A 23,971-nucleotide genomic window follows, 5' to 3' on the forward strand; every position below is an offset into this window, starting at 1 on the left:
AAAATATAATGACAATTTAAAGCTTTTACTTGGGAGCTTTAGGTCCTTGAAAACAATAATCACAGAAGAAAAACATGATCACTGAAACTGCAAACCTTGTGCACAGCCTTATTTTGTTGCATGACCAGCTCCAAATCAGTGTGTTTCTGCTGAATCTAGACCCAAGTTTGTATTGAATGTTGGTTTAAAGGCCTGAATCACAGAACTTTTTTATTTAGTATTGTATACCTTTTTCACAGAGTCTGTCCTGAAAAGAGATGTTTTGTCCATCTCACATTACTTTTTTCTTTTTTTTTTATTTATTAGTTTCTATTTTCTTAGGTTTTCTTTTTCACCCCTTGTTGGCCTTATTTAGTGGGGTGACCATAGAGACATCTACTGGCAAAGGCTGGCAGTGGTGCCATTGTACATGCACATCCTGAGCCCTCCTGCTGCAGTGTGATTATCCAAAGTTCTGGCTATAAGGGATAATGTCAGCTAAAACCACTCCTGGATTTTCTCTCTCTCTTTTTTTTTTTATTTTTTTTTTTAATTTTTTTTTATTGCCACTATGCTGACATCCCAGAATCATGAAAGATGATGCTTTTGTACCATTGTGGTTCCTGATCTGTAATAGTTGCAATACCCACATGTAAGCCAAGGATTTTTGGAGTAGTTTGCAATGTACACTGACTCTGTATTTTGTTGATCCTCTATTCTGGCTGCAAAGGGTAAGCCTTTTAATACCCATTTCTCCCTTTTGAAAGCATTGGTTTTGCAGATTTACTAAATTAGTAATTCATCACTCAGCTATGTTTATAATTTTTTTCAGTTGCTGGGGATGAACATGAAATAATTGTTGACAGAAATCACTGTTAGCAGGAAGTGTCTTTTCCATCCCATGGATTTTCTTTTTGCTGTAATGCACTACGTGCCTATGAAACATAAATATATAAAATATGACACACGCATTCCAACTGATTTACAAACAAATAGTTTGCGTTTTGGTATTTTGCTGAATTCAGCAAGGGTTTATAGGAATTTCTGGATCCTTCAGCAATTGAATAAAGCGATTTTTAGAAGGCAAATCAATCCATCAATATTACATGGTCCTATTTTGTTTTTCTTGGAGCATATTTAAAATTGTACATTTGAGGTGTCAAGGTTCAGGAGTCAAGTGCTACATGTGATAAATTAAGGAAAGGTCAGAGGCTATGCAATGCAGTTTCAGAAGATTGTCTACCTCTGCCTTTGCAGCTCATTCATGCTGAAGTGATGCACTCTGGGAATTACTACCAAACTCTGCTCTGCAACATCTGCTCTCCCTAAGTGAGTTAGTGCACGTCAGACATCTTTATGTCAGAATATTGCAGTGATGGATGCAGTCTTCAGAAAATGCTGCATAAAAATCTGGTGTGCCGTTCTGGCCATTAAGTGAAATTACTATTTAAATTAATGGCGCTGTCACAGTTTATCTGTGCAAAGAATGAACGCTGATTAGGGTATTAAGTAATTAGCAATTTATCACACTGGAACAAGGTTGATAATAATTAAAGAAGTAATGGTTTACCAAAGAAACTAGAAAGGGAGTCACTTCTTGTTATGTGAGTGAAATCTTGGCTGAAAAATTTAATTCAGTTAAACAAAGATGAGGTTCACAGTGAAAGAATACAGCCGTGTTTGTTTCAATAGAAAAACAGTTCATTATCAAAATTTTAGTTTGCCTGTCAAAAGTCCCTTGGGGCTGTCTGAGTCGCTTATTAGTATTGAATTGAGTCATTTTCTGCATTAATTCTCTGCTTAAAATTGGTAAAATCCTAGGACAATTTGGAAAAAGGGTGTGAACAAGAGGAAGTATTTATCTCTTAGAGAGCTGGTGATCACAGTTTCATTGCTGTGAATAGAACCAGCCCTGGAAAAAGGTAAAGTATGCAAGTAATGTCACCATTTTCAGTTATTCCAGTGATTGGAATTAAATGCTCTGAATGCTTTAGCAGGATCATACCTTTAAAGATTAATTTTCATTAAGTACGTCTTCCTAAGATAGATTTGCTGCAATAAATGGCAGTGAAAAAAAGTGGCCACTTTTGCACATGTTTTAAATGCCTCCATATGACAGAAATTACGTCAAATGCAAACTACTTTGTAGACATAAGAGTATATCACAACCTTATTTTTTGTGTGGTAGCTTTCTAGTTCAATTAGTAGTAATATTTATTTCATTGCCAATTATATGAGTTTGTAGCATTTGGTTCATAGTTAAAATTTACCCCTTCTTTTGATGGTATGAGGTTCTACACTGGTATTTTTCAGTTGCAGAATAATTCATGTGAATATATGGAAAATTATACTGGTTATGATGAGCTTTTAATTTAGAAAGAAAATTATTAAAACCAGAAGAAAGACAGTGGAATTAATTTTGGCATCTTATCAATTTCACTCTAGAAATGCAAATTATATTTAGATATTAAGTTCTTAAAAAGTAATTCTCTGTATTAGATGACTGAAGCTTCACTGTGGGTATTTGGCAAGTGACCCATTCAGTTCGATGTATCTAATATGAACTCCGAATTTAAAACATAAAATATATGATAAATTCTGGAATGCTAAGATGCACTGTTGAAAGTCTGTCTGGGGGAGGGGGAGAAGAATGAGACCTGGATAGAAGCTTTCTCAGTTTTTACATTCTACAGAAAATTTTCATCAGCAGTCTGTCTCCAACCTGCTGTGCATAGAACCTTGGTATGGTATTTCATAGCAAAGTTCTTAAAAAAGTTCAGCAGGCGCGAATGTTGATTGTAGGGGACCCTGTTTAGTTCTCTAATTCTTGATTGTTTTCAGCAGTTCTGGAAGTCAGGATGCTTACTTCAGTCACCTCACGTTTGAATTTAATCTCACTTTAGCTAAATCTGCATAATTCCAGCTGCTGGTGGTTTTTATGCCAAGATCTGTTGCATTCTGAGCTTTCTCCTTTCTTATCTGTCTATCTATTTATTTACCTACCTTTCCTATTCAGATATATTTTTTTTGTTTGTTCATTTCAGGGATGTTCTGTTGTGGGCAGGAATACGTGAATAAGTCAGATACCATATGCTGCTCAGGTTCCAGTGGTGAGTCCCTAGCACATGTTAGAAAAAATGACCAAGTGCCAGTAAAATGCTGTGAGACTGAACTTATTCCAAAGAGCGAAGAATGCTGTAATGGAGTTGGATATAATCCTTTGAAATATGTTTGCTCTGACAAGATTTCAGCTGGAATGATGATGAAGGTAATTGATAGAAAATCTCTCGGTAGCTCTGATTTGATGATGGAAAGAGAAATACACTGTTCATAACTATTTTTCTAAAATAGGAATATAAAAAACTCTTGTGTGCATTATTCATTTTCACATTACATCCATATTAATACCGAATGAGTTCACCATGATTGATGTTATTGCAATGAATTCTAAAGGAATTAATAATGATTAGCTGCCTCTGTGAAGTGTTGCCCAGCACTTCAGATTAGTACAGTGGCTAAAAGCTGGCATACTAACAAGACTGACATGCATAGCCAGTTTCCATTCTGTGACCACTGTTTTTGATGATGTTCCTTAAGTGGAAATAAAAATTGAACTGTCCAGTTCTAAAGTATAAAATGCTATAACATTTCAATTTGGGCAAGCAGTAGGACATGACTCCCAACCCCCTAAAAAAATAAATAAAAATAAAGCAATTGACATCTTCTTGATGAACTTCATCCTGATCCTACAGAAAGCCAGTGGCAATGTTGACATAAATTTCAGCAGTACTAGTATAGGTCCTTTCACGCCTGATGAATTATATTGTTTCTTTTCATTCTGTTTTAATGTCAGAGTAAACTAAAAACTATAAAGGCTAATTTGATCTTTTCCAAGAGTACCTAGTGACTAGAGGCATCAGCACGAGACCTTTTTGCCAAAATTTCAAAGCTGCAAAGTCTTGCAACTACAACAGAAATCAAAAAGAATCAGCATCTTGGTGTTATGTGTAAACTGTAAAAATTTTGTCAACTGTTATTACAATTTTTGTTTAAGAAAATAAACATTTGAAAGGATGGGAACCTTGTTTGGATATATATGTATATATTCTTTTTATAAAATTGTTTTTGTATTTATAATAAGAGAGAAAGAAAGTGGGTGAGAGAAAAAAAAAGAGGATTGAATATTGTGAATTCTACAATATGGAGATCAGAAAGATATTGTGAAATTTGCCAGTAAAGTGAAATAGACCCCATCCCGCCATATGCAGGTGTTCCTGTATCCTTTTTGTTCATCTGCTAAGTTAATATAGAAATATTTCTTGCATCTTCTCCTTTTCATGTCAAGGTTTTCATGTCATTTCATTTTCAGACTGAATAATTTTCTCCTAGAGAAAATCCAAGCGTTGTGATGAGTCAGCTACAGTTCCTCAATGCATTGTATTAGTACTTCATGCAAGGGAAAAAATGGCTGAGAATAAGTTAATGAATTCTGGTAGATAACACACTAGATCCCTGCCTTAGGTATAATGTATAAACAAAGGAAGTGCTTTGTATTTCACTTACCCGCAGTAGAAAAGAGATACTGCTGGCTTTCTGATATGTATAGATTTACTAACATTAAAAGGACTGATAGTCTGAGACATTCTGGGGCTACTTTATATGGGAATCCAATCCATCTATATCCTACATCCTATATTGATATCTATCACAACGTAATTTTTGTGAAAGTGCCAGGTTTGGGAAATTAAATTAGCTGGTTCATAATCAGCTAAGAACCTAATTTCAATAGGTGAATTAAGGAAGCATTAGATATAATTTGTTTGGTTTTCCTTCTGAAGTTTATAGCCTATAGGGCAGAAGTATTTGTTGCAAATATGGCAGTACATTTCTTTCTGCAACAAGCTATATTTTATGAGAATTATTGCTCTCTAATGTATGGTTTGGCAAAAATATTATTTCATGGATTTCAATGGAAAGTTTTGGATGTTCAGTTATATTTCTATTTCTGTGAATTGTTCTTTATGGGTTAAATCTTATATCTTCATCCATGTTTGCAGAGATCCTCTTATTGCAGCAAAACTTCTGTTTAGGAGTGATGTGGTAGAGGACATGATTTATAGAGCCCATGGATAGAGTTCTCAGCCTTGAAAGCTGCCAAGGACTTGCACAGAGCCCTCTTGTGTACTTGGCAAGCTGCATGAGGGGCTGGGAATTTGCTACTGACTTGCCACAGAATATTGGCCTTTGCAGGAACAGAATGTTCAAATTCTTGGATAAAATCCTGTTCTCATAGATTCTAGACTCTTCTGTCTTCAACAAATCTAGCCATTTGTGCTTCCAGCAGTTAAAATTTCTGATGCTTTCATCTAAGGATCTTACAAAAAAAAAATCTCTTTCTTTTAGAAAGGATTATAAAATCATTAATGATCAAAGGCAGTAGACAGGCCAAAGGCTGAAAGGGTCTTCCACATGCTAGAAATATACTCCAGGTGGTGACCTAATTTTTTGTTTTATAAAGATAGGGAAATACTAATGGAAGCTTTTGTAAAGAAAGGAAGATATGGGAAATACGTTTAAATGTGCATGTGTATTCCTTAGGTAAAAGAAGAATGCAAGGCTAATATCCTTTGCCCTTTATCTATGGAGGCAACAGCACATTGTGGAAAGTGTGACTTTGATCCTAGGAAGAATATCTGTGCATGGATAAAAGGTTCACAGAGTGCTAAAGAAACAGAGGTAGAAGCAGGTGTGTGTCCAACTGAAGAGGAGACTGTCTACACAGGAAGTCCAACACAGTATTCATTTACAGGTAAGGAAAACTGGCATAGCAGATCGGTGATTTGCTGGTATATTTAATTTGCTCTGGAGAAAAAGGTGTTCTGAGTGCTACCAGGTATTCTAATCAAATGTGAAACAATGTGAAGAAGGACATGGATCTTATAAAGCAAGACCAGAGGAGGGCCACAAAGATTGTCAGAGGTCTGGAGCACCTCTCCTGTGAAGACAGGCTGAGAGAGCTGGGGTGGTTCATCCTGGAGAAGAGAAAGCTCCAGGGAGATCTTACACCACTGTTCAGTACCTAAAGGGGGCTGACGAGGCTTATTGCAAGGGCAGATAGTGATGGGACAAGGGTGAATGACTTTAAACTGAGAGTAGGTTTGGATGAGATATTAGGAAGAAATTCTTTACTGTGGGGGTGGTGAGACACTGGAAAAGGTTCCCCAGAGAAGTTGTGGGTGCCCCATGCCTGGTAGTGTTAAAGGCCAGGTCGGATGGGGTTTGGAGCAACTTGGTCTAGTGGAAAGTATCCCTGCCCATGGTAGAGGGAGTGGAACTAGATGGTGTTTAAAGTCTCTTCCAACCCAGGCTGTTCTATGATTCTATGAACTGTAGGAAGTAGAATTCTTTTAAGAAGTAGTCTGTGAATCATGGCAGAACCTTTAAGGAAATACAATGAGTAGCAAAATTTAGGGAGCACATAATGTCTAAACATGCTTTCAGAAAAAGTTGATGCTGCTATATCTGAAAATGGCCCTGTCTAAAGGAACAACTTCCATTTCTATCTGTCCTTAAATGCAGAAAAAAAATTAGTTATTTTTTATTTTGATAAGACTGAGATGATCTATATGTAACTTGCTTTTTCTAGATGTGGACCTCGAACCTTTTGTCACATACGAGTACAGAGTGGCTTCTTGGAATAGCTATGGAAGAGGTGTCAGTGAAATTAGCAGAGCTGTCACTAAACAAGATGTGCCACAGGGTGTAAGTCCACCAAAATGGGCCAAAGTAGATAATCGGGAAGACATGATACTTCTAAACTGGGAGGAACCACTTCAACCAAATGGTACTGATACATTTTTTTAAAAGTGTATGTTCTATCTCTCCACTGACAGTGTTCCAAAATCACAAAACATTAAACCCTGTCACTGAAATATACATATTCCCAAACTCTGCAAGAAGATTTTGCTCTAGGTTGATACCATTTTCATTGCAAATAAGAGTAGAGTCCAACTTCACAGAAGACAATTCCGTTTGTCTCTATGAAGTGCCAAGAGTCCTCTTTTGAGAGCAGTTGTAATAATAAGTGTGCAAATATGATCAGAAAATGGCAACGATCTTTAAAAGTATGTGGGGATTTGGGGATAGGGGTGGTGGTACTCATGTTTCTTTCAGGAAATCTTGCCTATTATTTTCAAACAGTGAGGAAACTTGGAAGAGCTCTCTTAATAAAAACTGAGATCTACTGAGATGCTGGTACAGATACTGAGGAAAGTATCTGGTAATTGCCATTAGGCGTTTAGCAGAATGATTGTCTCTTACTGTGGTCAGTTATTTCATCTAATGTTTTCTGTATGCAGAGTAGGTTATTCTACCATCACACAGGATTACTCAGCTAACCAAAGGGAAAACTTTCTTTCTGCAATAGGTCTCATTATTCACTATATCATTCTCCGAAATGGAATTGAGTATTTTCGAGGAACAGAAATGAGCTTCACAGACACAAGTGGTATCCAGCCATACCAAGAATATTCATACCAGCTGCGAGCCTGCACTGTTGCTGGTTGCACAGACAGCAGCAAGGTTGGTGAATTGGTCGTTATGGAACTGGTGCCAGAATTTTATTAGCCAGTGTGGTAACATAAAAATGCTTTTGGAAAGGTGTAATTTGAAGACACGCTGATTATTGAGTAAGTAAAAAGCATCAATAATCTTATTTGGATTCAACTACTGACAGATGATTATTTGGAACCCAAGGCTGATACAAGCAAACGGAGGAAGAAAGCAGTATCTCAGTCTTGGCAAAGCTGAAATTGCACTGTAGGAACTGATGTTTGTTAAAGAGAAAGCTGTACATGACAGAATAGAGTAAGGAATATTAAAATGCACTTTCTCTAAGCCTGGAAATTAAATTTTTGCTTCTCACTAGGAGGTCTATAGCCTCTTCTTCATTGGTACTTCTTAGTTCATCTGCTTTAGTTATAGCCTATCAATTTGTTCAACAACCTTCTTACTTTTCCACTCTAGTGGAAGAGCCTCCTTTCACTATATTACCCTTTACTGGCTTTCCATGACCACTCCTGCTTCAGGCTTTACTGTCGCTTTGTGCACAACCTACCTCGGCTTCAGTTTTAAGCAAACAATCCCTTACCTCCCTTTGTCACTGCTTCATTTCCTTTTGTATCACTTTGAATCATGGATGCCTTTCACCAACATTGCTATTTAACCAGCTCTAGTTCTTATTCTGTCAAGTAGCTGCTTTATTCATAATTTGCAAAAATTACTTCTTAAGTAGCCTGTTTTCCACAATATTATCCTTGTCTCTATGAAAATGAATTTCTAGGACTACAAGTGTAAGGTCTGTGGGGCAGAGGTGGGGAATAATGACTCTGCTTTGTAATTATAATATACGTGGGATTTAAAGTTTATTTTTTTGCAGGTGTTTAAATGTTTTCATATTCATGAAAATCTCAGCCAGAAGTATAAAATAAGAAACACTAATGTAGATGGATGGAGATAGGTGCATAGTCCTCTGCCTGCACCCAGAGCTGTGGTTTGGAAGCTATGTAGGCACAGTTGCTGCAACCATCAACCCAAGATAATAAATCCTGCTTATTTCACTAGCCTATAATTAAGGAGTTTACTGTTGCAAACACTGACGTCTGCAAGTAGGGACTGATTCCACCAAATGCACTAAGACAATATATTATAGAGGGCACATTTTGTATTTACAGCATAATATAAATACTTTATGGTGGTAATAACAGAAAAAGAAAAGTGATTCTCAAAGAGAAAATGGTCTGACTCACTTATTAAACCGGTATAATTTGGAGATGCCTCTTCTGTAGGTGATGGTGGAGATGTGTCAATAGAAAATTAGCTTTTTCCTTTTTTTTATAGAAAGAACAAGTGCAAAGTTATTCTATCTTTCAAACTCTTTAGCTTCCTTAAAAAAGTATGGAGTTGCAAATAGCTACAATAGAGTTCAGATTGCATGGGATATATGGAGGCTTAGCCCCATGTTTACTGGTGCTTAAAATATATAAAATCAGGCAGTTAAAATGCAGAGACACTGACAAACCATATGGAAGAGAGTTATCAAGAGTTTTCAAGCAATACAGTTTCTGTTGTTTCACCCTGTGCCATACACTGCAGCTAAAACATAGTGAACCTGTTGTGATAAATTGTAGACATAGACTTATGTAATGTATTCAAGGTCAGATTTCATTGTGAAAAAGGAGGAAAAAAGTAACTAGTTCTCCAGACCCTTGGTAATGATATGCCAGCCCAAACAACATTTTAAAACAAAAGTGACATTCTCATTGATCATGGTATCTAGTGTACTATTACATTAAATTGCTGTTTAATTCATATGTCTTCAGGTAGTTGCAGTCACTGTCCAAGGAGTCCCAGAGAGTGTTCAGCCACCAGACGTCAGTGCTCTGAACTCAACAGCATTACATTTAAGCTGGATTGCACCCAAGAAACCAAATGGTATCATCAGAGAGTACCAGATCAGTCAAGTAGGGAAAGGACTTATATACACTGATGCTGCAGGCAGAATGCAACACACAGTATCAGGTAAGGAGGCAGAGCTCTTTGACAGGCTAATGTCCTGTCCTTAAGATATAAGACTGTATTAATATATTAAAAAAGCCACTTGTCAGTAACTTTTAAATCCCCAGTACTGTGCACAGTTTGGAATGCTTTATCATGACTATACACATCTTAATTTTTTTTTTCAATCTCTTTCATTTCTAGCTGCTGTTTGTTAAAATATTAATAGATTTAATTTCAAAATTTTAAAATAAATCTATCCAGATCAATTGAAGATACAATCCTTATGGTGTGCTCAAGGACTCAGATATTCTGTGTAGGCTTGCCGTCCCTTCATTCAGATTCAACTCTCTCTTTTAACATCACTGATGTGCAGTAATGCAGTTGTGAATGTGTAGCAATGTGGGAGTGAGAAGGATCCAGTATTTTATGCCTGAAATAATAAAAAGGAAAGGAAGACAGAACAGGAAAGATCCTGAATTCTGTTTATAATCTTATATATTGCTTATAGCCATTTTCTCAATACTTATTGAAAGAAGCTTTAGTTAAGGGATTTTGGGGGAAGGTTTGACTCAGACCTCAAATGTATTATTTTTACATATTCAATTTTAAATTATTTTTGCATGTTACACTGAAGCAAAGTTATTCTTAGAAATATTTCTGTTGGACATAGGCCATACACATTATGGGATATCTTTTTTTCACTCTTTGACCTCAGGTTGCTCATCAAGTTTTTGTATCTCACAAATGCATTATTTTTTCCTTTTTTTTTTTCTTCCACGCTAATAGGAAATTTCAAGGTTCATGTGTTATACATACCATATGACAGCCAGCCAAAGAATAGAAGTTGACTTAAGGCACATAAATCCTCTAGAGCATATTTGGCATTCTCAACCACCCCTCAAAGCATGAGTCCTGAGTCAGAGTGGATCCCTTGGTGCTTTAAAAGAGTTTGTCTCTGCTGTAGTCACTCACAGAAGAGTAAGATTGCTGTTCCTCTTTGACAATGTCATGCTCAAGTGTGAAATTCATCAACAGCGTATTACTCCTGTCTCCATATTCAGTGCTCCTGGACATGAGATATTAGCTAGAGTGTGCCAGGTGGTGGTACATGTTTTAGAATTGCTGTTGTGAGTTTATAGTACCAACCTACCAACAAGGCATGATTTATAGAACCCAATGAAAAATACTTCTGCTTCCACAAGGCAGTCATATCTTCATTTTAATGCAAACAATACTGGTTTTCTTACCATTTGGAAGTGAGAGGAAATGAAATTTATTTCTGAGAAACAAGGATCTTTTTTCCTTTTGTGTGCCTGTTCTGTTAAGCCATTGTCCAATGCTGCCGTGGTAAGCCAGGAGTGAAATAAGTGATCATTCCTCCTGACAGTCATAATCAAATCTTTTGCTTTTTTCTGCAGGATCTTCCTTGGGTAATAATGTGGAATTCATGACAGTGATTTAGCAATGTGGATAGTTATTGCTTTCTAAATTAAAAGAATACAATAAAAGAATCAAATTTACTTCATATAATGTTTGAACTGTTTGTCGTATTCCCTGTGGATCTGTTTCGATTTTCCCATCTTCCTTTTTTTCTTTTTTTTTTTTTTTCCAAAATTGTCTGCTTTTCCCTGAGCAACAGTTGAACATTAATGAAGCTGTAGCATTAGTATTTCTTGAGACTTTGAATCTAGGGTCTCGCAAATAACAGACGAGAAGGCGAGCACCTTGCCACTGCACCATTGTCTTGCTGCTTATTTTTAATTACATCAAAGCTTTGGAAACATGATCCCACAAATGCTTTGTGGGAATAGCGGTGAATGTGCTCATCATGTGAAATCCATAAATTGCTTATAATCCTCTCAAGATGTTAAAAAAAGCATTAAGTAATTGAAGACAGGAAGTCCTCAGTTAATTATTTAGAGGTGTTATCAATGCTTTAAGCAAACTGAAGCATTTTCTGCTATCTCACTGAGTTGAATGCCACTGGGACCTAGGGGCAGCAGCCATCATCTTCTCATATTCTCTAATGCAAACAGCACATGGCAGCTTGTCAATAAAAGACCTTTTTATATCATTTATTACTGAACACTTCCACTACCCTGTACAGAACAATTTGGATGACAGTTATGGCATTGTTTCACTTTGTGTTACTACTACTTTACAAATGGGCCTGCTAATGCTGTGCAGTGGGGCCAGGCAGAGGGTAAGAATGAGGAAAATAATTAGGGGAATTGTAAAAGAAAGCCAAGAGTGCCCTCTTCAGCAGCAGCAGGTGGGTTCGTAGCAAAGATTCTCCTCAACTCCCCCTTTTTAATATAGTAAAGATAATATCCTGAGTAAGAGGCTTTCTTAATGATTTATAGGAACAGTCATTTTTAGGTAAAAGCCAAGGAAGATCTTTGATGTTTATTTTAGTGAAAGAAATAAAATTAAGAATACTTTATGACTGAATAGTTTGAAATTCTTTCATCTGAATGTGTTCTTCATTCAGCGTAATGAAAACAGAAGAGATATCAAAATGTTGTCACTGGTCAAGTCTATCTCCATATGCAGCACTGAATCATTAATAATATTTATCTAAAGGAAATTCTTGGGGGTAGAGGGGTTGTGTGAGGCTGTGGTCAACAATCTGACATCCTCCTGAGTAAAATTCCCACGACAGGGCCCTGGAGCGTTATCCTGGGAGCTAATTACTGACCTTGCTGGAGCCATACCCACAAATGGAGACAAACAGTATCAGAAGGAATTGATTTAGCTAATAGAACAACGCATTCTTAAAAAACCTGACTATTTCACAGCCTTTTGGCAAATGACAAATGCTGCAATAACAAAATAGACTGCTAAGTTGACAAAAAAAAAAAATAAAAAAAAAGGATTAAACCTCTCCTACAATATTAGACCAAAAAAGAAAAAGAGGGGGGAAGTGTCCTCCAGTGAACAATCAAGTAGAGACATTGGAAAAGCAAAATGCTGTTTATGTTTCAAGATTATATTACTTGTTATTTTTATTATCAATCACATACATAGATTTGCACAGAGCTTTCCAAAGCATTCATAAGACAAGGTGTTTAATGCAAAGCTTTAATAATTTAGATAAAATCTGCTGTGACTGCTTCATGTATGGCTAGAATTTCAGTTATCAGAATTTCACCAATAAATTTAGTGAAACCATGTGCTCTTTCTTTAATGCTCATTTTTCTCTTTAAAGTGTAGTTGTAAATGAGTATTGCTTTATTATGCATGTTTCCTTTAAAAGTGAACATGACTCCCTTTAGGGGAATTCAAGTAATTTGTTGCCACAGTAATCTTTTCTATCCTGAAATGTTAAATACTTGGCTTCCCTCCATGCCTTTGCCTCTCTCTAGTCTGCAAGTGTCATTTTCTCCCTCCTTACTTTTATACACAGTGTTCAGATGATTTTTCTTCTCTTCCAGTTCATGATTAGGTTACAGCCAGGGCTGTCTCTCGGAGTCATCTCTTTATTTTCTCTCCTTCACATGTTGTTCAATTTGTTAAGCAGCCTGCATGTCTTCCATTCCATATTTACCTTTCTACAGAATTGTTGCTTCTTCTTTTACTCTGTTTGTTTGGAATATATTTTAATTAAAATATTTTGGTACTGGGTGTAAGCAAGGATTTGTTTATAAACAAATATATTGCCCAGACTTTTTTCTTGTTGCAGAATTGCATTGTTCTTGAAATAATTTCATTTAGACACAGGAGTTAAATCAAAAGTACGTTATTAAGGCCACAAAGCCATGGATTTAAAAAATGACCCACATAATACATATGAATTGACCTGTATAATCCTAATTCAGCTTCTTTCACACAAGCAATCTGCATTACACAGAAGTACAGTCATTTGTACATAGGGTTACTGCCTCTTTCAGGGAGGAATGAAATGAAGCTCCTGTATGGAGGACTGCTGCCTCAACTTTGGCTGTGTGTGGTAGATTTATTCCTTCTGGGAGTCTCAGTGTACATGGGCCTAATTCTGCATCTGCCCGGAGCTACATTTCCTTTCTACTTGGCAGAAGTCAAGGAGGCATGAAAATTGGAACATGGAGCACAGCGAGGGAGGCAATAGGGATGGTGCCAACCCAGGGAGATCAAACATGAATCGCTGAGAGGCTGGTGGCAGGGGCCACCAAAGAGAATGGCAGGGCATTCATATTTGTTCAGGATGTGGTACTGAGTAAGGCACATCTCAAGCTTTCATAGTTTGTCACAACCATGTCTTCTTCATTTTCTGGACACCCTACCTGAGACCCAGATTTCCTGAGCTCTCGGAGCTGCAGTTGAAGGCACCAGTTGTCCTTGGATATATGAAGTTTTGCATAACACCAGACATCCCAAATGGCCTTCTGGCAGGTCCAGGGAGATTTTTGTTTCTCTCAGTCTCTTTGAGTCAACATCCTGGTTCTGAGAGAGAAATCTTTCTGGTTTGTTTATTTTTTTGAGTCTGTGTGTTTTTTTGGTTGGTTGGTTGGATTTTTTTTTTGTTGTTGTTCTGGTAGTGTATAAAGCCATTTGGAATGCTCAGCTGGTTGGTGTTAGTAAAGCATCTGTACAATCTAGGGGTGGACACTGCAAGAAAAGTCTCCAATTATGTACAATTAGTTAGGCCAGAGACCACATGTTGGAGGCAGTTTTAGAAAGGACTGTGCTACAAAGCCTGTGTACAAAAGGGGACCAAAACCTATTGTACAATGTCCTGGCACCGGGATTCTGTAGTTTATGAGTGTTCAGTTTTGCAATTTTAATATTTTCAAAGATTTTTTCTGTATAATTTCCTTCTTCTTCTCCTACTGTTTGTATCCTTTGCATCCAGGAACAGGAACTTTTTTTAAAGTATTATGAGGTGCTAACAAGAGGGTCCTTGAACATGCAAGAGAGAGGTTTTCAATGTTTGTGCCTGGTAATATCTTTAAGATCAATTTTGAGAAATACCCAAAAGAGTAGTTTAGCAAAGTTGCTGTATTCTGGGATGGAGCATACTCTGTGAGACAGGCTGATCAGCAGTTAAAGCTGAGCTCTGAGGTGTTCAAGATAGGCTCATAGAGTCTGCATCTTTAACAATTTAACTGTAAGAATCCTTTAATGGGTGCACAGAATTGGCTGTTCTAAAAGCTTAGTATCTTAGCCAAATTATGAGTGCAATTTTATGAGGAGTCCTGAAGTCAGATTCTTAAGCTGCAGGCAACTTGATGTCAAATCTGAAGTCATTGACACACAGCACAAGGATGTTTGAAAATTTCCAAGGAAAAGTTAAAGCAATATATTCTGTTTTAGTCTCATTCAAGGATTAGAATACGAGGTTTGAGCTGTAGAAAATAGTTTAAAAATTATAAGTAACTAAAATTAATATCTTGTAATGAGGGCTTGGTTGTCAGTCCAACTTCTTAGTGCTTTATAGCATTGCTAGTAAAGTCTTGTAACATACTGGAAAAAAATAGAGTGGAAAAAGAACAAATAGAGGGTGGAAAAGGGGAAGGAGTATCTTTGGACTTGTTTGGAATATAGTAGAAGGTTACATGTACAAGTAAGAGAGTATTTAATTATATTCTCTTATTGTTGCAAATGTATTTGTAATAAATTTTCTAAACATTACATGCTATTCAGCTTTTCAAGTCTGAAACTTTAAGAAATTACACTTTCAGGTGTTTATCTGTGCTGCAAGTGCCATCTAAGTTTTTTTGATTTTAGTTCAAATATGTCTATATGAGGGACATCCATAGATCCATTGCAGCACAGACAGACATTTAATCTGAATTGTTTTGTTGGGTCTTTTAAAGCAGTAGAGAATATATACCTAAATTATCAAGAATTCACCATTTTAGTATTGTTCAAATGTAATATAAGAATGGTTCCTATTTTGTTTGGCAAAAATACTAAAAGTTAACTTTAAGCCCAGTAACTTTCTGTGTAGTGATATAGTTCTTGTTAACTGATGTCTACATCTCAGCCTAATCTCTTTTTGCTCTTTCTAGGTCTGCAGCCATACACTAATTACAGCTTCATGCTTACTGCATGCACATCTGCTGGATGTGCTTCTAGCCAACCACTTTCAGGTCAAACTTTACAAGCTGCTCCTCATGGTAAGGGAAAAAGACATTCTTATAGAACTGCAAAGAGATGGTCATACTGACTTGTATTTTCTGATGGTTTAACAAGATGCAGAACTCCACTATCATCCATCAAGCTATCATGTATAAATTTACACAAGAGGATCTATCTCTCTTGGAGTATCTGTATCTTACCACACTCTGTATACTGACTGCCTGGCACTGCGTTTCTACTTTCTTTTTGTGAAAATTTCCCCAAGCTCCTCTTTAAGTTAACGAGGTTAAAATTAACAGATGCGTGTTTTTTAAAGCACAAATAAATATGCAGAGACAACTGGGCATATAAAGGCTGCAGCCTTTGGCCTTGTTCTCCATTAATCTCTACCTTGTCTAATTGGTTGCATTTGTTATAGGATAAATAGAGGAAATGTGTTAAATTCTGTCATTCTCCCTGGCAGTGTTTTATGTTTTCATTACATTGCTCAAAACAACAGCACAAACTGTGGGAAAGGAAAAAAACCCCTTTATGTTTCTGTCATAAAATTAAAATAGTGTCATTGTGATGTTAATAGGAGTATGGCCAAAACCTCATCATATCATAGTCAGCTCAACAGAAGTGGAAATGTACTGGAGTGAACCAGAGAAACCCAATGGACTCATTACTCATTATCGATTATTTCGTGATGGAGAGCAGATTTTCCTGGGTGGCAGTACAGACCTGAATTTCACAGATGTTAACCTGCAGCCCAATAGTAGGTAAGGCGTGTTAAAGAGCACTCATAATAGCTGAAAGGCATTGAAAAACATACGGACCCGTGTTAGTGAGATGTACAAAATATAAGTTACTCTGAACAAAAGAAAACTCTCTTACAATATTACTTAATTACTGAAAATTGGTAGAGTACTTTTAAGGAGGCTTCCAAGTGTTGGAAAGACCTTAATCATTTTTCCTTTTCTGAGAATAGGTCATTCTGATTCAAAGAAGTGAAACTTTTTATTTTTTTTCTTGGCTGGTTGTTGGTAGCTCATTGGTGGGTGGGTGGGGTTTCTCAGGAAATATACTTCAGAAAATTTCAGGGTTTATGTGACAAACAGCCCTGCACATGGTATATAATGTTTCAGTGCATATTGAACATACAGGGTCAAAAGTGGCTGCTGATATTTTTATAGAGGTTATTCTGAAATTGGTTTTGACACTTTTTGAGTCAATACTTCTCTCTCTTATATAAGCCAATGTGAATTTCTGTGTTAGTATTTACTATGCTATTTAGTATTACTATTTTTATTTTAGTATTAGTATCTATGACTCTATCATAATTATTCTAAGTAGTTACTTTTCTCAAATTAAGAAAATTAAAGGTGAAAATCTTCACTAATGCAGTATTTGTAATACTCTTTGTATAGTCTATTCGCTTTAAATTGGTGAAAATGGAAATGTTCTGACACTGATATGCCTAAAGCTTCTAACCACAGTGTCTACTCATCTTTTTATGTTTGTGCAGATATGTTTACCAGCTGGAAGCCAGCACTTGGGGCGGCAGCAACACCAGTGATAAATACATTATACAAACACCAGTAGGAACACCAGAGAAAATTCATGTCCCATATAATGTCACAGTAATTGATGCATATTCTATATTTCTAGCTTGGGATGTGCCAGGTAAAATCATATTTCTATGTAGTACTTTGTAGCAAAAGGAAAGGATGGAAAAATTAGTATAATCAGGTAGGCAGCTGAATCATTCTGATATTTTTGGTTTTCATATTTGGTGTTAGTGTTTGTATGATTTAAATAGCCAGTAATCTAAAGCTGCTGTATCCTACAGACATATTATTTTAATAATATTGACCTAGATACTTGACATGGGCATTGTGAGGTTTAGTTTACCAAAACCCTGTGTTTTAATTTGGTCTTGTAAACTATTTTTGAGTGCAAGTATTAAGGAAAGAACACAATTTCTCCTCTGTTCAGACTAACCTGACTTATCACCAGAGAAACCTGACAACATTTTAGGTTTTGTGACAAAGAGATCCTGTGCTAGTTTTGACCTGATTGAGTAAATTTTATTTGCCCAAGGACAATAGTGTTATATGGATCTGTTACCTTGCAGGATGGTGGGTCAGCAAAGGTCCAGAAATGTTTTTCCTCTAGTTACTCTTCTCCTGAACATGACCAGGTGGTCTTGGCCTGCCACAGAGGTAGGCTAAGAAGGAATAATTGAAAAATAGCATTTTTCTATATGAGAAACTGTGTTCTGTTTCACTAATATAGATTATAGCTTAAGCGATTGGTGTACTTTACTGATGTTTTAAAAATTATATGCTGTAGTTACTGTGGGACAATGAGAGCATCGTAAATTAATAATTTTTTCTCTAGTTCATCTCCATCAAGGTGTCTACCAGTTTGTAGATATTAGGAATTTTTCAGTTAAAATGAGGTCATTTTTTTTAGAAACCAGATGTTTGCATATTGCAATAATAACCACATGTGTTTTATCAAGGAACTCATGGAATTTTTTAATGTCTCCTCTTTCTAATTGTTTAAGATGTTCTATCCTTGCATAGCAGTCACAGTAGAGTCAATTGGCATTAAAAATAAAGTCACCTAGAAAAAATATTTTGCCTTCAAGGCTGGGATCACAAGTATTGTTGCAGTGCTTAGCAGCATTCCCCCTACCCATTTAAGCAATGATTAATAAATCTATAATACCCTGAGCTGTCAATCTTTTAGTTTTCAGAAGCACAAAATCCATTATAGAAATGCTATAATATATGAAAAAGATTAAAATCTTAAATTAAACTTTTTCCCCTACTGCCTGAAAGGATTTAGAACCCAGCAGAAGGCAGGTGAATTCAAATGGCATATAATCTACAGTTGGCTTTATTGGAAAGTGACTCATGCTGTATTATAGTTTTGATAATAAATATAATTTAAGGTACAAAATATTCAGCAACATTTTAAATAGATTTAAAACATAAGAATGTACTGGAATAGCATATGCTTGTGAAGCATGGGATGTTTCCCAGAAAATCTTGTCCTTGTTCTAGACCTTTTCCAACTGCTTAAATTCCTGTTACTTGCACTAGGTTAGAAGCCTGCAAAGAGAATGAGGTATAATATAACATTTGGTTATATTGCAATCAAGATTATGCATACAAAGGTTCATGTATTCCTGAAATCACACAATGAGAGGAGTGAGGAGGAGGCTGGACATTATGGCTCTATAGAAGATGCAGGGTTGATGTCTGTAGGAATCATTCTCCTCAGTTGAGGAAGGCCCATGTCCTTCTTCCCAGATACTGAGATGCACCTTGAACACTTATGTCACTTCCATGGATATTTTATGACTTTACAGAATCACAGAATATACTGAGTTTAAAGGGACCCACAGGGATCATCAAGTCCTGGCCCTGCACAGGACCCTTTCTCTCTGCCTTCTTGTTGTGGGGCCAATTATTTAAGTTTTTAAATATACATAAGGGATTGTTTTTCATACAGTGCCTCCGTTGGGTATTGTCCTGATTTTAGCTGCGATGGAGTTCACTTTCTTCCTAGTCAAGAAAATGACAGGAAAGCAAATCTTGCTATTCATTTTATTATAGCACCTCAGGGCCGCTAGCTGATCTTACAGGAATGAAGAGTACTAACAGCAAGGGAATGTTACTGAAAGCTATTGATGCTACTAGTCCTACTAATGCTACTAAAAACTGTGTGAGGAAGCGTAGTTATATGCAGAAGAAATTAATTCCTGACCCTTCCCTGTATCCTGCTCAGTCTAATGATTTTTTTTCCCTAAAAGGAAGACTGTGGAAGGTGCAGGTGGAGGTTTAGTCTGTAAATTGTGATCTTTTGGAATGGCAGAGATCCTGTTAACATGTTCTATTCATACAGTTGTCTAGGGCCACATACATCCCCAGCTTTGTAGGATTAACCTAAATAGTCTACAGCTTATTATCCTTGTTTATGTCATTGTGCACAGAGTAACTATTTTTTGCTGATTTATTTTTTTCTGTGAATGAATCCTTGTTTCACAATAGGCTATATTGAAATAATATAGGTTTTCCTTATAAACCCAGAATGCAGCTTTACTTATAAGGATTGTAAGGTTTGGCAGTCACTCTTGGATGAAACAGTTGTTTTCACTGGTATAGACTCCATGACAAAAAAGTGGTTTTAATTAACCAAGTTTTGATGAGAGGGTATTTGTTCATAGTGTCTTCCTGTCTATCGATATCAAGGATGCTTTGGCATTCTATCTTATCTGCTGTAATAAATTTTGTTCAAATAATCACCCTCAAGATTAATTATGGACACATCATATTACACAGACCTTCCTGTTGAATGGTCTTAATTATAATGTTTCAACATCTGTAATATATCTAAACCTTATGACTTTATAGATACGTAGCATTTCAAAACTCCTGACTTAGCTAAATAGCAAGGTGGCCCAGTAGTGGTTAAAGTGATGGATTCAGAAAAAAAAATATTTGACACACCTCACTCACTATGGAAAATAGGACTTTATTTTCTGAAATAGGTATCCCATTATCTTGTGTTGCATTGCCTCAGTGCACAGACCTCAAATGTACGGTACATTTCACTGATACGCTATGGAAGGATGTGTTACAATTATGGAACGACTATTAGTGCCACAGACAGAAGCAGAAAAGCTGAATGGAAAAAAAAAAAAACACCACACAATTTCCCCAAGGTATATCCATAAATATTATTGATAGGTAGGCAGGTAGCCATCCTGCATTCTATCTCATTGACACCAACTCTGGTCCTCTAGGTGTCTTCAGTGCTGGTGATAACATGAAAGTTGAACATGCTCAAAAGAGGATCCTGTCCTCTGCTCCTAAGTTATTTGCTTCATATGTTAATGATCATCTGGATTAAAATGTCTTCTTCTTCATCATGCTGTAACACTCTATCCACCTCTGGGTCTGCTTATCAATTAGAAGGAAAGTTGTGTAACATCTGGATTCCTACTTTATTCTTGGGAACAAACATGGTAACTGAATGCCATTTATTTGTCACTTAGATTGCTCAGCTAACCTGGTTCCTTCCTTATTGGTGGCCTAAAAAATCTGACTTTTGCTAAGCCAGTGTTACATTTTCTCATTTTTGTTTTCTTGTGTAAATTATTGTTTGTTCCACCTCCCTGTAAGACAAGCTTTTCAAGCTCAATATCCCCAGTTCTGCATCTTGAAACAGTCAGCATTCTCAGCTGTTATTTTTTTCATTCTTGTTGGGAATACTTGATACAACCAGATTGAGATGTCTGGATATTTGAAGCATAATGTAAATACTTGATTTCAGAAAGCCAAATAGATGGGTTTATTTTGTGAATTTAAATATTAAAATGTAAATTTAAAAGATATGGCATTTAATACTTTTTTAGTATTTTTTTGCTTTAAGTGAAACAGTTTAACTATTTTGCTCTAATTGTGATTGGGTTTCACATCATAGTGAACAATTTTTCAGCAACTGATTTCAAACAGATTTTTGGTGACCAGTCTGTAAAAAACTGGCTTTTTCCCTCCAGTTCAGCATCTTGTGCTGCAAATGCTATTTTTGACCTACCCTAGTTTTGAAGTACACAAAGCCATCAAACCTAATTTGCAGAGTTTTGCACAGAATTGTCCATTAAATGTTGTCCAAATATGCCCACAAAAACCCAAGGTTTCATTTGATTGATTTGTCCCATTGCAAAATGTGCACCTGCTGTGAAATGAAGTCACAGAGAAAAAAAAAGTGGAATAATTTAACTTTTTTATTTGTTAAGATAATCAGGGGTTTTCTGATTACATCTTAACTTCATAAATGTTAAATAACCTATCAGCATCTAGTTGTTGTAAATTATGAAAAAGAGTATTGCTGGGAATATTAACCAACTAAATCCTTGTTCTTTAGTGAACATGAAAATGTGTTATGGCAGGTTGTCATTGTGCTCATGGTAACTTTGACACCAAATAACAAAACTGCCATTTGCACTTAGGGTAAATTGGTTCACTTGTGCTTTTATGGTTCCTTTTATTCTGACATGAATTTATGAACTCTGGAACTAACCAAGTCGTGTGGTTTCCCAGCTGACTTTAACAAATATGCCTATTTCATTTCTTTCAGTCATCAGAGCACACAAGGTAGTAGTTTCAGACTGGCTGCAGATGCTGAAGGCTGTTCTAAAAGAAAGGAGTTTTTTTACAAGTTTCTGTGTTGTAAGAGTGTATCTTATAATTTTTCAGATGAAAAAGTGATCCTTTGATTTTAGTATTCAATGAATTTGATCAAATTGTAGGAGGATTTCCATTTGATATTGGAATTTTTCGGGATATTTATTTGATTTTATTTACAATTTCATTTTCACTTTTTGAGGATATTTTTTTCTTGAGCATATTTATTATTGGTATAATTACAAATATAGTGCAACATTTAGCAGAATTTTAAGATTTTGGGTTTCAGTTGTGGCTTGGGGGTTTTTTAATGGTTTCTAATGTGACCTGAACATTGTCCAACACTGTCAGATAGGTCAACTACTTTGAAATAAGTGTCCTGTGCTGCATACCGGAGGCTGGATTCTGCTGTCCTTGTTTGTATTTAATCTTTCTTGGGAAATCAAGCATTCTGAATAGTTTCAATTTCAAAGGTTTCTAGTGAATTTTGGTTAGAATAAATGCCCTGATCAGATGCATGAAACTGAATTGTATGTGACTTTCATAAGAGAGTGGGTTTTTCTGGCTGAAATATCTGACGGGACTGGAGAAGAAGGGAACCTTAACTAGGAGGTTAAAATATGTTTCTATTTGATATGCTGTCTACCATTTCAAAATCTTAGTTCCAGATATTCTGTTGTATCTTTTACAGGCCCTCCAGTTATAGGGGGGAAAATAACAGTAGTAGTAGTAGTAGTAGTAGTAATAAAAATAATAATTACAATATATACTCAATTACTAGCAAAATTACACAATACACACTCAAGTGCACTCCTCTGGAGCATTTCATCTTCCATACATCAGGCAAAAAATAATTTTCTTCTTTGCAGAAACAATCTACTTTAAGATCACCTCCTAGAGGATGTTACCTCCTCTGTAACATCCTGCTTGATTTTAAAAGTTGTATTTTATTATTCCATTCTTAATTATTAGATCTTGATGTTTTTCTTGTAAAAAAAAGGAAAATTTTACAGGGGAACTTTTGCATTTTTCGTCTCCTTCTCCCTTCACCTCTTCCAACAACATCTTTGTTCTTCCTGTAAGCTGAGCAGTTAAATAAGATTGAAGCCATGCCTCTACTTTGGGGCTATTTTTTCAGCTTTTTAGTGTAGTGACATTTTCTTTGTCTAGCATCTAGTCAGGCATAGCAAGTTATTTCTTTGGGATTTTTATATCCTCTTTTTCTTATAAGAATTTTAAAAACTTGGTATTTCAAAGATTCTTCTGATCTTCCAAAGTACATCAGTTGTTTATAGTGCCACAAATAAACTTGAAATCTCTGATTTCTTGTAAACTTTTTTTTTTAGTCAACGTGCATATTCACATACATACTTAGCTAAAAAAATCCATCTAAAAGGTGCACAACAGTAGAAAAAATGCTATTTGTAGCTTCAGGGTAGTAGTATCAATGTAGATAATTTATCAGAAAAAGACCCAAAATGCAATTAAGAGAAAAAGTTGTTTTCCAGAGTTACAAATGGAAAGATTTTCAAGGTCTGGACAACTCTCAGAAGTGCTCATAGGCATGTGGTCCTTGGTGCAGTCACAAAGACATCTCTATGACATCTAAAATATGTGTTATGTGTAAAGAGAAATGTGCCTTTACTAATCAGATACATCTTGACTCATTTCAGAAGGCAACCTTGTCTAGTTTGTATTTTGTTTTTTCTTAAGACTGTTCCTTACATGACTGTAGAATGAAGGAAACACATATAACAGACACTCTTGTTTGGTCATTCTCTTGGCTTTATGAAATTGATGCTGTCTCAGTAGAGCAGTCTAGAGTGGACAAAAAATAAAAAACCTACAGCCCATTTCCTAATTACAAAAAAAAAAAAACCAACCCAACCCAACCAACCAAAATCCTAGAGAAGTCATGTGGAAGAAGACAAGAGAAGATCCAGGAATCATTCTGATGGGATGGCATATGGCTTAGGTTGTTCTTTTGAAGAAACAGTTTTTTCAGCTTCTCAACGAAACTGGAAAATTAGGAACTGACAGCACTGAAATAGGAATAGATGGGGAAGATGTTTGAATTGAAATAGTAAAAACTGAGGGGTTTTTTAACAAAAACAGTTTGTGTTTACATCAGTTAAAATTACATGTTTCTTGGCTCAAGCTATTGTATTGTACTTTACTGGTGAAGCAGGCTA

General features: G+C 36.0%; 1 protein-coding gene across 1 annotated transcript in view; it reads left to right on the top strand.

Moving 5' to 3' along the window:
- Positions 1-23,971, top strand: part of USH2A (usherin) — a 378,483-nt gene that overhangs the window by 293,637 nt on the left and 60,875 nt on the right. The window contains exons 50-57 of the mRNA XM_018085136.2: positions 3,024-3,247; positions 5,578-5,788; positions 6,626-6,823; positions 7,406-7,560; positions 9,360-9,558; positions 15,528-15,635; positions 16,175-16,358; positions 17,105-17,262. Coding sequence (XP_017940625.2) covers positions 3,024-3,247; positions 5,578-5,788; positions 6,626-6,823; positions 7,406-7,560; positions 9,360-9,558; positions 15,528-15,635; positions 16,175-16,358; positions 17,105-17,262 — 1,437 coding nt within the window. The remainder of the gene's footprint in view (positions 1-3,023; positions 3,248-5,577; positions 5,789-6,625; positions 6,824-7,405; positions 7,561-9,359; positions 9,559-15,527; positions 15,636-16,174; positions 16,359-17,104; positions 17,263-23,971) is intronic.

The sequence above is a fragment of the Manacus vitellinus genome, unplaced genomic scaffold, assembly GCF_001715985.3.
Source record: "Manacus vitellinus isolate BGI_N305 unplaced genomic scaffold, ASM171598v3 scaffold_8_pilon, whole genome shotgun sequence".
In the NCBI taxonomy this organism is placed as follows: domain Eukaryota; kingdom Metazoa; phylum Chordata; class Aves; order Passeriformes; family Pipridae; genus Manacus; species Manacus vitellinus.